The sequence below is a fragment of the Crocodylus siamensis genome, chromosome 11 (genome assembly GCF_052110815.1).
Source record: "Crocodylus siamensis isolate JL-2025a chromosome 11, ASM5211081v1, whole genome shotgun sequence".
Lineage (NCBI taxonomy): Eukaryota > Metazoa > Chordata > Crocodylia > Crocodylidae > Crocodylus > Crocodylus siamensis.
In genome coordinates, this window is record NC_143405.1 from 4,165,725 (window position 1) to 4,182,679 (window position 16,955).

General features: G+C 47.4%; 1 protein-coding gene across 5 annotated transcripts in view; it reads right to left on the reverse strand.

The window, feature by feature from the left end:
* Positions 1–7,682: 7,682 nt before the first annotated feature.
* Positions 7,683–16,955, reverse strand: part of NACC2 (NACC family member 2) — a 79,293-nt gene continuing 70,020 nt past the window's right edge. For all 5 annotated transcript variants that reach the window (XM_090021619.1, XM_090021615.1, XM_090021618.1 and 2 more), the window contains one exon: positions 7,683–14,681. In XM_090021619.1, coding sequence (XP_089877745.1) covers positions 14,182–14,681 — 500 coding nt within the window. In that variant the 3' untranslated portion in view covers positions 7,683–14,181. The remainder of the gene's footprint in view (positions 14,682–16,955) is intronic.

Consider the following 16,955-nt stretch of genomic DNA (forward strand, 5'->3'; position numbering starts at 1 on the left):
GCCTCACAACACTGAGCCATAGGCTATTAGCACAGTTTTTAACCACCATGCTACTGCACAGGGTTATTAAGCTAATGAGCAGTAAGTGTCTCATGTAGACATGCCCACTGTGGACTAAGAGTGCGTGCACAGGCAGTTACCGGTGTCCTGTCTGGCCCAGCTTACCTCTAGAGCCCCATGGAAACTCATTTGTGCGTCTGTGCCCCAAGGCACTTTGATGCCCAAGCTGGAGCAGAGGCAGACTTGCTTTTCTGCAGCTATTTTGGCTTGGCAGGGTTAACAGGAATAAAAAACTATTTTTGGTCACAGCCATCAGAGCACGCGACGCCAATCGCACCGCAGCGAGTCCGCCTGGCGAGTAAGAGGCCGCCATTTTTATATAACCTTCCCCGACCATCTACTGCTCTGGCAGTGCTCACACGAACGCGTCGTTCAGCCCGGGTCGAAGGCACGCAGTCGTCCGTGAGGGCTGCTGGAATGAAAAACAGCCATGTCCCCGAGCCTCAGCTCTCCAACATAACCGCCGCCGGGAACACGTAAAACCCAACCTGCTGGATGGAACATTTTGAACTTGCGGCCTCATGGCCACGGATATAAACACTCGGGACGGGCCAAGTTGTAAACTATCTGCTTTCTCTTGCATCCGCGCCAGAAACTTCCACTGGCTGACATACAGCATTTGCAAGTTAACGGCCTGAACGCAGGCTCCCTCGTAACTCATCTGTGCGCGCTTAATTTATTCATGGGAATCATTTGAATGTGACATCATACATATTCATGCCGATATTGATTGTGATGGCAGGAAATGTTTGCCTTGTTTTTCAGAATTACGAGGCCAGGAGCTCATATTCCCAGGAAAATCCTTCAAGCCCAAATGGGATTCTGTCGAGCTCTTGTTTCAATCGTGTTATTATTATTACTTACTGGTTCATGCGGCAGGTTATCAGCAATAGATCCATGTACCGAGCTTGTCCTAGTTGTGGTTTCGGCGTTGAACAGTTGTTGCTGGCTGGCTGGGCTGGGAGGAATTCATACAGCAAAGCCCAGATTCACGTTGTGAATTACCCGAGGGGGCACCTTCCCAAATGCCACCCCGTTAAAGCATTCATCTCTGCTTCCAGGAAATATTACCTTCCTGGTGATAGTAAAGGCCAGCCCGTGGAGTCCCCGAGGAAGCGCACTCGTGAAGGGTCAAGGTGGCACAAGCAGGGCCCGAGTCATTAACCATCCTCTCATTTCTGGAAAGAGCCCCCCGGTGAAACGGAGGAACGGGTGGAGAAAGGAGTCCGCCCCCAACACTTCACCCCGTCACCTGCATTTGATAGGACTCCTCTCCTACATCTCCCCCGTCTTCTCTTTACTTGACCGGCCCCCCATCTACCATCACCCATCGCATCACCTTCCACAATCAAGTCTCTCTGGCCTAAAATTTCAACCTGGACCATTTTCTCCCTCTGCAGGAGACAACCATCCCTTTTCCTAATTTATTTGAGCCAGAGATTGGGCCCCCCACCACTATAGTATCTAAGCCCTTCCTTATTACCACTGGATTTATCCCCCACAATGTCCCTGGAAGTAAGAGAAAAGGTGAGAAGGAATGGAGACCCTGAGAGACTTAGGGAAAAAACCCACTTTTGCTTTCAGGCACCTGTTTGGCAGAGAAGGGGGGAGGCAAGGGCAGTCACTAGCTGTGGGTTTGGTCGGACTCAAGCTTAGGGTTAGGGTTCAGGTTAGAGACATGCGTGGGATTTATGCGCATCCCTATGCAGATCCAGACCCTTGTAGATAGGCCCTTGTAGATAGACAAGGGCCTAGTAGTCACCTCCCGGTTAGCCAAGCCTAGTCATGCCGGGTAAAACCGGATGGAAACAGGAGGCAAGCTCCAGTTTAACTCGGATTTAGACATCCAAGGGCACCGCAGACACGTACTCGACAGAGTATGACTTGCCTTCAGTGACTTGCCAAAGGTCACCCAGGGCACGTAGTGGATGGCATGGTCTCCTGAGCTCCAGGGCAGGGCCCCAACCCTCAGGCTAGTGCCGCGTCTGCCTCAGTTTCTCAGTCCGTGAGCACATGGAGCGTAACACGGCAAACATGCGTGCATCCCTACAGGCGGGACGCTCTCTGTTTCAAGGGGAAGTGGTGGGGAAAGGCAAAGTGTGCATGGCAGGTGGTGCCAGCGTCTGGGCAGGGCTTGCCTTTCAGATTTCCCACCCTTTGCGCGCCATGGAGGGCAGTAGGCGCTTGGATCTCAGGGGAGTAAGTGGGGCACACATGCCCAGGGCAGCCAAGCAGAAGGCCAAATACCCTCCCTCTTCCACCCCCAGGAGCCAAGCGAGTCACTCTAAACCTGGGCAGGAGCAAGGGGGAGAAGTGCAAAGCCAGGGTGACACCAGTCCCCTGTCAAACAAATCACGCCCCGTCCTTTCCACACGCTACAACTGCTGCTCGAGCTCAGGGCTGCTCCTGGCAGCGGAGCCCTGCAGCGCCGAGCACCCCGGGCCGAGATGGGCTCTTTGGATGCTGCTGAAATGCAAGTAAACGTGATAAAAATAGGGCATTTAGCTCAGTCTGTATTACCCGCTCCTTTTAATGTTCAAACCTGGCACCGGATAAGGTCAATTGGCAGAGGTGCCCTAGGACTGATGCAGCGATGCCATTTCCCACCGCATGCAAATCCCAGTCTTCATTCTCCCTGCCGCAGGTAAAGGAAGGGCAGACATTTCATACTCGTCATCCAGAGACGAAACCTTTTTCCTGTCTGCTGGGTTTTTGCCACCAGTCTTTTTTTTCCTGGGGTGAGTTGGCGATCGCAGTTCTAGCCCATTTCAGCTTATAGAAATTCTACGTTATAATGAAAGAAGCATTATATTGCCATTTAAAAAGGCCGTTCCCTCCCAACCCACCCCCTTCTCCCTCTCCACATTTCTACAGCAACATCGTTTACTTTGTTAAATAACTCATTTATCTTTTTATACTCTCTGCAGATCATAATACACCCACTCTGACAATGCCGCACACCAAAGACCTAATTTTAGAAATGGTGTTTATAAGTAATCAGTTTGAAATATTGGAGCAGCCGCATGATGGTTTTTCTGAAATACTGACGTTTGCAAGAAAGCTGCTCATAAGGAAAATTCTGATTATAACAACTCATTTAGAATAAATCAGTTTGAAATGGTTTATATAACACAGCGGTATGTGTTGTACACGAGGATCCAAGTTTCTGTGTTTTTTTCCTTCGCAGAGATGAGATGAAATAAAAACCCCAAGTGCTAGTGGGGTTTGGTGGGCTTTAATTTTTTTTCATTTTTTTTTTTTGATAACCAAAGGAAATGCAGCTTCTCAGCAATTTTATAGCCAATTGGGTTGAGGAAAAAAAAAGAAAAGACAAAAATTACAGAGAACAGAATTACAGTCCTCCCAGTCTCTTTTGCTCACACTTGTCCTGATTTAGGAAGCATTTGTGAAGAAGTAGGCCAACGGCAGAGGTGATTTTCTGCTACCCTAGCTTAGGATTTTAACACCCCAACACCCCACCGCACACACTCTCTTTAGAAATGTTACTTCATGCACAATTAATTTTTTGCACCCCCCCGGGGCAGACTTACCCCACACTTATCTTTATGCACCGCAAAGCGTCCCGCGGGTCCAGCCTGTGTGCACTGAACAGGGGGCTTTGGACAAAACATTTCTTCTGGTGCTTGTGATACAACCTGTTTGTCATCATGAACCCACTTCTACCCCATCCCGTCTGGGTGGGACCTTGAATGGGCTGCCCACTGCAGGCGTGTTGCAAATAAAAGAGATGCGGCGGCAGAGCGGGATGAGAGCAGCCACCTGCAAAGGTGCTCGGAAATGTAGCCCTCCATTTAGATTCTGCGTCCGAAAAGCCTCATAACAAAGCCCTAAGGCCAATGGAAACTTTTGAATGACTTCTCTCTCCCACTCCCCCCACCGACATTTTGGCCTGCGCGGCGGCTGCTAGGCAAGCCCCTGGTTCCTCCTGCTGCCCAAATGTTGCAGTACGAAGGCCTTGCAAAGGCAAGCTGGCTCTAAGCTGAAGTGAGGTGGAGCACCTGGACTTGCACGGCCCTAGCCCAGAGAAACACAGGAAGGCAGGCGCTGGGACCACGGGAAGTGGATGCCAGGGGCTGCAGGTCTCAGCCGCGGCATGCGCTGCTCTGCACCAAGACCCCCATCCTCGCTGCACTGGCCGTGGCTGGTGCTTCTTGGGGTTTGCAGGGAACAGCAGGGCCGGCATGTGGCCAGGGAGCTGTGCTCTCGTCTGCCCCAGGGAGGGTCGGTGTGCCCGCAGGGACCTTACAGCACTGCGCTGGGCTGCTGCATGCATTGCGGGACAGCAGAGAAGCCTGGAGGGGGGCTCCGGGGTCACTGCCACCCCCAGCTAACACAGGCAAGGCTGGGACAGACCCCAGCACATCACAGCCCCTTGCTGCCATCCGTTTACAGCTGTTCCAAGCCCCTCCGGGAAGATGCCCACTCTTGGTGTCCCCTCCTTTCTCCACGATGGGGAAAAAACAGAGCAAGTCTCTGCTGCAGAGACCTGAGGAAGACCAGGCAGAGTGACTTAACATGACAGACTCGTGTCTGAGGTTATATGGCATTAGCCCTCCCAGCACCGCCAACGTAGTAGGACACCCCGTGGCACCCTGAAAAGGCTCTCGGGACACCCCAGGGGGCTGAAAATCACTGTGCTGCAGGGCGGGGAGGCGGGGTGGATCTAGTTTTGCCCTGTCTGCCGCACCATGGAGGGTCTGAAGTCAGGGGAGAGATGCACCTTTTTATAGACCAACTAAATAAGGTCTATGCATAGAGAGAGAGCACAAGCTTTCATGAATTCCCTTCTTCAGAGGCTGTGATAGGACCTGCAGAAAGCAGAGTATGAGGAGGAGAGAGGAATTAGCATCCAAAACACAAGGAAGGGAAAAGAGAGAGAGAGACACGGTGAGGCTTTGCGAGGGCGCAGTGCTAGGAGAGAACAGCAAAGAGCAGTAAACCCCCAGGAACAAACCCGGGGGGTCACGAAAGCGAATCCAGGTAACGAGATAAGACTCCACAGTCCCTAACTTTTGACCCAGATATTCCAGTACTCAGCCGGACAGAGACCCAGCAAACTCATTCCCTGGCACCCCCGGGGCCTGAAGGGCTCTAGACACAGAAGGCCACCTGCCCCGGCCGCCCGGGTCCGAAGCAAGGCAGGGGTTAAGACAGCGAGTGCACGCAGGCCCCTCCTGCCCCTGCAGAAGTAATTTATGTGCCTGTATTTTTGGAAAATGTTTAACGTTTTCCTTTATGAATAGGCATAAAGTGCTCAGTGAAGCAAAGAAGCCACGTTTTTTGGCTGACGCTGCATCCTTTTTTGACCTCGGCAGTTGAATCCGAGAAAGAGCCAGAGAGTGGATTTAGTGGGGGGGTGGATTCAGTTAAAAAAAAGAAAAAGATTCAGGTGCTCCAGTTGTTTCCATGGTAGGGTCCAGCAAATAAGGGGGACTGGGGTGGGGAGCAGGGGCAGGTTTCCCTGCTGTCTGGAGAAATGTTTGGCTGATAAAAGCTCATTTCCCCAGCGGGGGGAATTTCATAGGAAAGCCCCAAGCAACAACTTGTGTCTCAATGTGGCCACCCTATGGCTCTGCAAATGCAAGATGAAGATGGTTCCCCGAGCCCCCCACCCCTGGGTGCAGGTCTGATCCCAGCCAGCCCCGAAATCAGTGCTGCCAGGCAATGCCATGGAGGGGATGTTTCTTAGCACCTAGAAGCACAGGCTGCGGCAGGGGGGATCTGGCTTTTGTCTGTCTGACGGCTGCTGGAGGCAACAGCCCCAGGCTAGACCCTGGGCTGGAGAGGGTCCCCAGCAACCCTCTCCTGTCTCCCCATCAGTGGGGACAGAGGAGGGGACCCCAGGTGGGGGTTAGGCGAGGGAAGGCGACTGCCAGGGGCAGAGGCGCAGGCAGGGCAGAGGCAGCGATGGGCTGCGGGGCCCCAGTCTGGTGGGAGCCCTTGCGCTGCGGGTCCTCACCAGGGCAAGGGCAGAGCAGTTGGTCCCTGCCCCGTGGCCTGGCACCCCCATCCCCAGCCCGGGCTCCCACCGGGTCCTGTCCTCTCTCACGTGCCATGTACGTGGGTGACAAAAGATGGATGGATGTTTCCAGCTGAGAGATGCCTGGAGCAAGGCTGGACACTGGCGCAGCAGGGAAAGGGCAGAGGAGGGACCTTTTGGCTCCCATGAACCGGGAAGGAGCCGCTCTGGGCTGCACCAGTGCTCCAGAGCTAAGGCTGCTGCAGGCTCCCTGCTGCGCCCAGATGCAGGTGCTCTGTGCCTCAGTTTCCCCACCTGGAACATGAGCCATGCCCCTGCCCTGCCCATGCCGTGCGACACAGGCTTCCCCCTTTCCCCTGGGGGGTGGCTCTTACCAAGCTGCCTGGAGAAACTAGATGAAGACCAGCCTTGCCCTACCCAGGGCTTCATAGTTATTAGGGGCTGGAAGGGACCTTACAGATCATCAGCTCCAGCCCCCTGCACTGGGGCAGGAAAGACTGCTGGGCTCAGATGACCCCAGTGAGATGGGCGTCAAGACAGAAGAGATCCCCGTGGTCCCTGCACTGCAGCCCCCGACCTCTGCCCGGCTCCTTGCTGAGACCGCTCAGTCCCCAGCACCCCACGTTCCCAGGACCTGGCTCGTCTGCTCTCTGCGCTGCTCCAAGCTGTCCCGGGGGAGGGCAGCTGAGCAGGGCTGGATGAGATGCGCCTCTCTCCCTAGCCTATGCTGGGTTTGCTCATGTTTCCAGACCGGGGGGCTGAGGGATGTGTCCCCCTGATTTCAGGACATTTCCCCAGTATGGTCTGGGTCCTAGCACCTCTGGGAATGATCCAGGGTGCAGTGTCCTCCCACCACGGGAATGATCTGAGGCTTCCTCTGCCCGGTTGGCGTTGCACTGAATGAAGCCAACCCAAGCGCTGCCTGGCTCTGCCACCACGGGCCCACCTGCTAAGAAAAAAGACAACCTTGTACCTACCTTGACATTGGTCCCTGCCGAGCCTGTGGGTCCAACGCACTTCCAGCTGCCTCTCCGCAAGCACCACAGCCGCAGACGCCTCTCTTCCTGACAGCCAGTCGCCAAAATACAACTTATTCCTATCTAACAACAGGGAAACGCAAGAAAGCCTCCTTTGACGGGCTAGGACAACCCAAGGAAGGTCTCGTGCACCTGGACATGCGCAGTTTCTTGTGCCACAGTGATGGGCTGGAGGGTTTGGTAATGTCCTGCCTGTTTCCACGCAGAAGATGGAGGTGTAATTTGTAATTCCAGTATGGGGCTACTTAACTGGATACAAGTATATCAGAAGCAATGGGCCGACCTTAGACTGCGGAGCTGGTTTTATCCCTGCAAGGTTTTATAAGCTCCATTTCAAAGCCAACAGGAGTTTTCTCGCTCCTGATCAGAGGGGATTTGGTTCAGAAACCTGGAAGCCACTTCACTGCCCATCCTGTAGCTAGCAATTTTTGCACATAATTGGGATGTCCTCCTCACATCCCTCCTGCCATCCTCACAAGCCCCCATGCTCCTGCCCTGCCGCACCTCCTTGCTCTCAACCCACTCCCGGGGACGATTAACTGCCCTTCCCTTCTGCGTCCCAGAAAGAAAAAGCCAAGTCGGACTTTTAATTTTAATTAACTTTATTATTTTGTAAATGTGAATTTTACAAAGCGTTTTACAATTAATGATCACATTGAGGGGGGTTTAAATGGATTTTTTTGTCATATGAAAAACAGCTATGAGCACATTTTGAATTCTTGGCAGGTGGGGGGGGTCTTCACTTTGTCTTTTTTTTTTTTTTTAGTTACTGATATAGTGTGTCAGCCATGGCTACAAAATAACAGTCTTAACTATACAGAGTAACAGCACATAAATACTAGTGAATAATGCACTATATATATATATAAAAAAAAAAGCTAGTGTCGTTCGTGGCTGAGACAGTTGAGAAACATAATTCAGTGGTACTGTGAAATTTTTCTTATCGCACAGAAAGTATTTTTTTTTTTTTTAACAGTCATGAATTACAGTACTACTTAATACCCTACACAGACTCTTTAAAAACAACCTTGTACTTTAAGTCTTTTTTTCCCCAAACATTCTGTCCAAAGGATTAATGTTCTATTTGAATCAAGTGCCATCCAAATGTTCAAGTCAAAAATATTTATACATTTATACTTAGGTTTTTTTTTTTGTCTGCTAAAAATAGTATTGCAAGTTTTGGCTTTTATTTTGACATAAAAATCACACTTGTGTGCAAAACGCTTACAATGGAAGAAACTGGTCGGAACACTTGAAGGTTTTCCAATTTGAGTGCTTTAGACTTCGGCATATTTTTTTATTTATTTATTTATTTACTGGGTTGTTTTGGTTTTTTTTTCTTAAACCCTCATTTTTGAACCATCTCATAGCAAGCCCTGAATATCTTGGGCATGGTAATATGCACGTTTGGAGCTTGCTCACTGACATAATGACAAATTCATACAGCAGGAACACTTTGAAACAGTAGTTGAAGCCCAAGACAGCTATGAACTCTCAATTTTGTGTTTAGAATTTACTGCCGGCAGAGGCAAACAGGGGTTGTCTCTTAGTTTTCAGTTGTTTAATGGGCCATACACCCTTCTCCACTTGCAGCAAGTTATTTCCATAAAAATAAGCAATCTGAACAAAACCTTAGCAATAAAATGACTGAGGAAATGCATCAGTCCTTTGCCGAATACCATGTCTAGAATGCTATGGTCCTTTAAACATGTGTTAAATAGGGAACAATTCCAGTTTTGTGCTGCTAATAAAAGAAAAAAAAGAAAGGAAAAGAAAAAGGTTGTGGCAAGTTAAGTTTAACCTTTTGTTTCTCTCTCCCTATTAAAGTGTTGCAGCATGCACGAGGATGGTCAAGAGGGAAATAAAACATGCAGGCCTACCTGACAGCACGTGGCTGAGCCAAAGGGAACTTATCTCCTTACGGCTGCGGAGAGATTACATCAGCTAAGGCAATATTAAAGCAAAGCCAGTGGCACAATGGACGCATCTTTCTTCGTGAGTTTTTTCCCCAGGCTTCTCCTCTTCCTTCTTACTCCCACTGGACTTACATCAGGGTCACTCCACTGACTTCTGTGCAGTTACTAGCGACTGGATGTGAAGGAAGGAAGGAATCAGGCCTAGAAAGACTGCAGCATCTTCCCATAACACGGGCACGATTCACCCCCTTGGTCAGAAGGTGCCCGCGGCCAGCTAAACTCGACCGCGCGGCATTCAGACGCTTTCCACAAACCTTAGCCACGCATGGAATTGTTCATTATTAACACAGGGTGGACAGAGATTCAGCAGAAGGTCATGCTACCCTTCTACCAGGCAACCGTAATCAGGACATTGCTCTTAATTTCAAGCTAACAAGAAGGAGGAGAGGGTTTGGGTTCTACACTATATGGCAACTGCATGTAACTTGTAAGCTTAAACTCCATTCAGTTTTTTTTAAAAGGTGCTTGATACAACTTTAGATATACAATATACATGTAATATTGCTAATAGTCAAGCATAAGAATAAAGGTGCAGACATACCATAAATACTGATGCTCTGATTTTATACTACCAGATGAATGCAGTTTGCTATTCACATTATAAAGCAGCCCCAAGTTCTAGAATTTAAAATAGTGTTGTAAACAAAGAGGAGGGAGGAGTTGGTTATGGTCTGATCTCCTTAATCTAGTTTCCTTGGAAAAAATGATCAAAAAATTCTAAGGCACTCAGGAAAGCCCCGTACAATCAATGGACTGCTCTGTTTTCACTTTACATTCAGTATTTTAAAGGGATTACTTTTTTTTTCTGAAGAATACAATCATTATCCATATACATTTTCAAACATATCATTAATCCTCCACACACAGGAAACATTAGTGCAAAATGCTTGCCCTCATCTACCAGATAAGGAAAAAAAACCCTACGCCCTTCACATTTTAAAAGTTTTCCTTCCTAAACCAAAACAGAAAACGAAACCGAAGTAGAACCCCAAAAGAAAAACAAAACAAAACAAAAAAAATATACAGGAAGTTGTGCTAGGTATAAAAATATATATATTTTCACTGTGCAACTTGACTCTCTTCATATTCTCTGTTCTAAGCCATTCTAAATCATTCAAGTACTTCTGCTGCTAATTCAGTCTAGGGTCTCCCCGTTCAGGCATTCGGTGCATTTGTTTTCTAGGTAGGATTGGTCCAGAGCAGCTTTAGCCAACAGCGAGTCTCAATTTGAGGGTTCAGTAAACTTACCAAACATGAAGAAATGTCACAAAAAAGGAGGCAGCATTCTCTTTTGCTTTGTATTAATACAAAATCAAAGAGTGAGAGAGGCGGTCTCAGCGTTCCCAACGCCATCCGGACTCCAAAGACTGAATTCACCGGGGCGGGTCTAATAAAGCAGAGACTGAGGTCTCGTCTCCCCCATGCCCCAGCTCCTTCAGTCTTGGACTTAGCCAAGTCGCCGGAGGACGTGCGGCAAATGCAGCTGTTCCTCAGGAACGGCGCTGACCCAGTAAGCCCTCGCTCACCAGAGGGTTTGGTCTGTCTAACTGAGATGTAATTTCCATGCAGACATTTACCTGGGTGTTATGGTTATACAGCTAAAGAACTGGACCACTCAAACTCTCTGAAACAAAAAAAAAAAAAACGGAAAAGAAAAGGCAGCCCAATGCATGCCTAGCTCTATGGTCCCCGGTAGTTCCTTTAGTAAGATATACTCTTAGGGCCATATCCTGGCACATGGTACCCAAGCGCCCATCTACTATGCAGCTCAGAAAGTGTGTATGCCCCGTGGTATTCTGCCAGCCACGCGGACAAGCCACGCAACCAGAACATGGGGCAAACTCTGGGCGCTCGGTGTAGTCAAGAATGGACACTGCAAACAGCGAGAAAAGTTTCATTCACAAGAAATGGGCAAAGTGCAAATACAGCCCACTGCTTCAAAACGCAAACGCACATGAAGAATATCATCGGCCCTGTGGATGCAGCTCTTCACCCACCCTGCCCCCCCAGCCCCACAACTTTGCATAGGTGTAAAGGGCATCAATCCAGGTGAGCGGGGAGGACAGACTACCCAACTCTGCTATCTGGCCTGGTTCAATCCATGCAGAGCTCAGAGCTATGCAAGATCGAAGGCAGAAATAACCCAAGCAGTGCATTTTACTCACAGCAAACAGAGAAGGAGGCTGGAACACACTCAGTGTTGGAGAGCTTTGCTATTTAGATGCAATCACAGCTTCACATCTAGAAGAAACCACAACCACAACAACGAAAAACCCTCAACAAATGGCCGAAGGCTGGGTCACCCTTATACTCCTTGAAGACCAAGAGGGGAGCAAAACCCTGAGCAAAGCACTGTCCATGAACACAGTAACCAAAAAAACCCAAGAAACAAAAAAAAACCCCACCCCAAAATAAATAGTCACCAGTATCACTAGCGAGTGACTAACCGTGCACTTTGCACTTGTTCATAGTTTCAAAACTTCATCTTCATAAGCAAATTGTAAGTGATAATTTAAAATAGGCATTTTAGTCACAGTAAAACTAACCAACCAAAACCAAAACCAGCCGTATTTGGCTTTCACATCACTTTCCCCAAAACTTAAAGGCATTCCAAGCTCGACACTACCAAGCATCTGCTTCATACCAGCGAGCACCTGGTATTTCCCTTTTTTCCCCGTACACCATTGTCTTTGTGTTGGCTCACAGCATGCGCAGAGCCCCTCACTCCCACCAGCAAAACTCTGCAAACCTCTCACACCTCTGCAAGTAGTACAAACTGAATAATGGGACTTAAGGAAGAAGCACGATAATGGAGAAGCGTGACCTGTGAACAGCGTGCCATGCTTTGTACCCGGTACGTCCCCGGAAGTCCTGGGGTAGCATTGCTACCGTTAGGAAAGGTTTACTGTCACTTTGGGGAATTCCTGAACTAAGGTTTCCAAAATGAAAGCCCTCACGAGAAGTCGACACGCAGAGAGTGTGAGCGCACACGTCCCACTCAGCTGGACAAACTTTCGCTACGACTTGCACATCTACCTGCACACGTACCAGCCGCCCCTTCACTGAACGCATGGCTCTAACAGTCGGACACGACACAGTGTGTGTTATTGCATAATAATAACGCGTGCCTCAGTGTCTCGATAGGCACAGGACCGAGAAGGCAAAGTGTCACCAAATGCACCGTGAAGGACGTCAAAAGAACGAATATTTCACCCTTCCCTTTTCCATGAAGGCATGTTGGAAGGCAAAGTACTTCATGGAAGAAGGAGAAAGTCAAAAAGCAATAAATATAAATCTGGTGTTTTTCTTTTCTATTACACTTTCGATTGTTAAAAATTAAGAGCAGACTATAGGAGACTCTGGTCTAGACTACAGAGCTACTGAGGTGTTTCAGCCTAGGCCGGTCTGATTTAGGCAGATGCCTCAACAGGCTTCCACAGCTGGAAGGAGAGTTACTATTTCCAACAGATCTAGTCTGCTTGGCACAAAACTTGCTGTTCTTTAAGAGGGACAGAGCTTGGTGGCTGCTGTCAGTTATACAGGAGAACGACTTTGTTTCCTGCAAACTGGCAGCTGTGCTGTACTGTGCAACTCTGTGGACCCCAAGTCAACAGTGAGTTTCCTGGAAGTGATGACAGATTTTTCACTCCTGCAGGGCCCCTCCAACCTGTGCCTTAATCAGGATGTTAAATTAAAAAAAAATTAAGTTACAGTAGCACACGCGCTTGCATGTGTGTGTGTGGGGGGGGTGTGGAAATCGTTATCTTCTGGTCTTACAAGCACCTCAATTGGAGGGAGGATGTGATGGATGCCCCATCCATCAAGTACTTGCCTAGAAGTTAAATCCTATTGCTCCCTCAATCCAAGGCATTTAACAAGTACATCACTGGAAGCCACGTTCATTCAAACCATTACTGTTAGGTACAGCAGAATTTGCAGTCAGGCTTGCTCCACCTGCCGGTTACGTTTTTGCTTTCAACTATCATTCCACCCCCTACAACCTTCACCTTTAAGCTTTTTAAGGAAAAAAAACAAAACAACATTATATACAAATATGTTCTCCCAATGGTGCATTAAAGTTTCTCTCTGAAACGGTTACAATCTGACTCAATGATTGGATTGAGTCAATGATTAAAGTCTATTAGCCTATGAAAGAGGTGGACTGTTTGCTCTCGTCACTGCCACAAGGTAAAGGAGGTGGCAATCAGAAATAAGGTCATAGGAAATGGTTCAGTTAAGAAGCTGGTAGTATCAGGCTACAGCTTGTGCTAGCCGGAGAATGAGGGGGAAATGAACAGGAATGGCTCTGGGAGAAAAAAACCCCAAACCCAACAGTCACACGCTGCAGGGAAAATGTAAGCTCAGGGTCTCATCTGCAATGACCATGCAGTCCTCCCTGCATATATCACATATCAAATAAAAGATGTGGCCACTCCATCCTGCAACTGAAAAAAAAAATCAAAAAAAAAAAATCAAAAAAAAATCAGTGGACAGACACTGAAGAGCCCTTAGACCTTAGTTACAGCATCATGCTTAGCAACACTAATGTTAAGGATCTGTTCTCTGATCATTGAAGTGTTTAGCAATACCCGCCCCCACCCCACCTTTCCAGAGCCATTCTTGCAAATAAAAATGACTCCAGTCAGACTACGTCTACCCTAACGTATCCTGCTTTCCTGTTAAGTGACGGTAAAACTTTCTTTAGAGGAAGAAGTTAATGATGGCTTTACTTCTGAGTTGAATAATGCATGGGGTGATGATATGGTGGGGGGGGGGGGGGATGTCTAGCTTTTTTCCTCCCCTTCTTTTAAGGAAAAAAAAAAATAAAAAAAAGCTACAGTCTTATAGACTAACCTCAGGAATATCAAAAAAAGAAGCCCAATAGTTTTAAGTAGGTCACCATAGACCTAGTCATTTACAGTATAACGAATGCAATTATTTCCTTCATAAATTTTAAATACAAGCAGAATAAAAATCACATTTTTTTCAGGCAACAGTAGCAGTTCAGTAGGTAAGTGGCTTGATCACATTTTTTTGTATTAGTAATGCATGCAAGCAGCTTTAGTATTACAGATCCCTTATAGATCACAAAACGTTTTCTCTCTTTTTATAAAGTCCCTCCATAAGTACCATCTTGTCTTCTCACGGGAGTTTCTGGCCGGCTAGTAGAACCAGAACCTTGTTCGAAAGGTTGTGGAGTGCTTTGGGTTTCTGATGCCATGGCATCTGTGCCAGCTGCCTCCTGTATGACGGAGCCAGATCCTTCCGCATCCTCACTCTGTTCAAATGACTGGTTGGATCCATTGCTTAGATCTACATTGACTGTGTTAGTTCTCAAAGCTACTATCGTTCCTGAATCACCCCTCCTCTCTGCATAGATTCGCTGCTCAAAGACTTGAGCCGTGGGAGACTGGAACTCTGGATCCAAGGGAACGCTGTTTGTCGTGGAGCCCATGACCGTGCGGTACATCTCCATCCCCTCGGGCAACATGGATTTAATCTTCGGAAGCCAGCGCTTGCGCACTCGTCGGGCATTGGTACACATATCCGCAGCAATAACATTCATCTCGCTTTCCTTAAAGCTTGGGGCAAAATTCTGGCAATACACTGCAAAAACAGGGACAGAAAAAAAACTAAGGACTGTTAGATTAGGCAAATGTCAAAGAGGCTCGTGTGAGTGAAGCCTTTGTCCCAGTCAATCAGTGGGTCACAAGACTTTGCTCACGAGCAGATACTTTTAGATCTGGGAGGGAGCACATTGTTTTATCAGGTAAAAAACTGTTTTTTCTGGGTGAGTTCAGTGATCCCTCTTGTCCCATATCCCATCTCAGCAGCAGCCAGAACTACTACAGGAAAAGATGCAAGGGACTCCATGGGGAGAATTCCTTCTTGAGCCCAGGCAGTTAAGACCTGGCTTATATCCAGAAACACAAGAGTTTATAACCTAGATGTTGCCACTGTGTGTGGTGAAACCTCCCCAGCAGGCACTCCAGAACTTATATTCTTCCCAGGGTTTCTCTATCTAGTAGGATTTTATTAGTCCTGTAGTTTAGTTAGGGGTAAAACATCATCTAAAAGATAGCAGGGAGAAGGAGCAAGTCCTTCAATGGTGACAAAATCATAAAAGTGCCCCACGTACCTGCGTGAGGAGCTGCCTGTACAAGGCGACTGGGTTTTGGTGGTCATTTACTTTGGCTCTCGCTGCATAACTGAGCAGTTAGTGCCATCATGCAACGGTATCACATACACTAGCAATTCCTTGATGCTTATGGACGCAGTGACTTTCACATGCCACCCATGGATACTCATGAACATCAGCTTCACACTGAGTTGCCATCTCCTGGAGATGGAGTAGCAGGTGCTGAGCACCTCTTGGGGGGTCTCAGCACTTTGCAGGACTGAGCCCTCAGCTGAAAGCTTCTTCCTTTCTCTGGGACTCAGTCTTTGTTTTCTAAATGCATAAATTTTGGCTCAGGTCATTAAAAGGCAGTCCAGTGTTCCTGGTTTGATAGATTAAATAGCCTTCAACGCCTTGATCCTCCCCCTTCCATGCCTTGTAGATCTACAGGCCCCAGGAGTTTAGCAGCAATTAGGGAGAGGAAAGACTGATTTAACAAAAATCCCCCCCACCCCCACCAAAAAAAAAAAAAAAGAAAAAGAAAAAGAAAAAAAAAAATCACCTGAGTGTTCATTTTCTAGCAAGATATTTACATAAAGATTTACTATTCAGACAGAGTTGGGGGGTGGGGAGAAGGTGGTGGAGGGCATTGGTTTGCACTGTTTATTAAGCGTATATTAAATGGGCTTCATTGCATTTAAATACCAGCCTGCTCTAAAGGACAGAGTTTCTTGCTTCTTGCTTGCAGCTGACAGCAAGCACCTTTTGCCCTGCTAAAGTGCTTCTTGAATTCATGAGAATTACTGTAATAGGCAAACATTTATCCAGTTGGTTTGTGGTGCCTTGTATGCCACATTTTTTTTAAGACTGAAACCGTTCTTCTGCATGGATTAAAAATAGTCTCCGGTTTTTTCAATATAACGCTTTATTGGCTCGCTTGCACAATTTAGAAATAGGCCAGATTACCAGCCAGTGTCCATCACCGCAGCTCCATGGTTGGCCCTATGCTTTTAGGTGTCACTGACACTGGAGTTAGTTCTTGGTATCTCGGCCACTGACTCACTGATATGAAAGAGCAAATTTTTATTCATTAAAATGTAGAAAATCTTACCCGTGACACCATATATATAAAATCAATGTCGCTTTTACATATTCCTTTTTAAGTGTAATTACGTGTAGTAAGGTTCCTATTTTACTTATAAATTAAAAACAGATTTATAAAAACATTTTCAAGGAAATAGACTGTAACACTAACACAATTGCTTATGTGAAGATTGTGGAACAGATTAATCCACATTAATAAGGTCTGAGGCACACAGCAAACATTTCCAATTCTTGGGAACCCATTTGCTGTGTAAGAAGAAGAAAACCACATGCCAAAAACGACGGCCCCTTGACCACTAGTTGTGTCCAGGATCAAAACGGGCCAGGGAAAGCAGCGACAGAGATACCAAAAATGCTTCTGGAAAACAAAAGCCCGCTCCCCCGATAGCATTCAAGGCTCTGATCTCAACATCAGATGGGCAAGGGTGAATCCCAGTACTTGCATCAATCTGACTGAAGGACCAGAGCCAAGTTTATCAAAATTATTTCACACCATGAACCAGTCAGTTCTACAGCTGTCAGCTTTATAAACCCAGTTTTCTTATACCTCTTCCACTAATAAAATTAGGCTGCAGGACGAGTGCCTGGAAAATACAGCAAGCTAAATTTGAGGTAATGTGAACAGTAAGGCTCAATTTCATGCTTCACTATCATCAAAC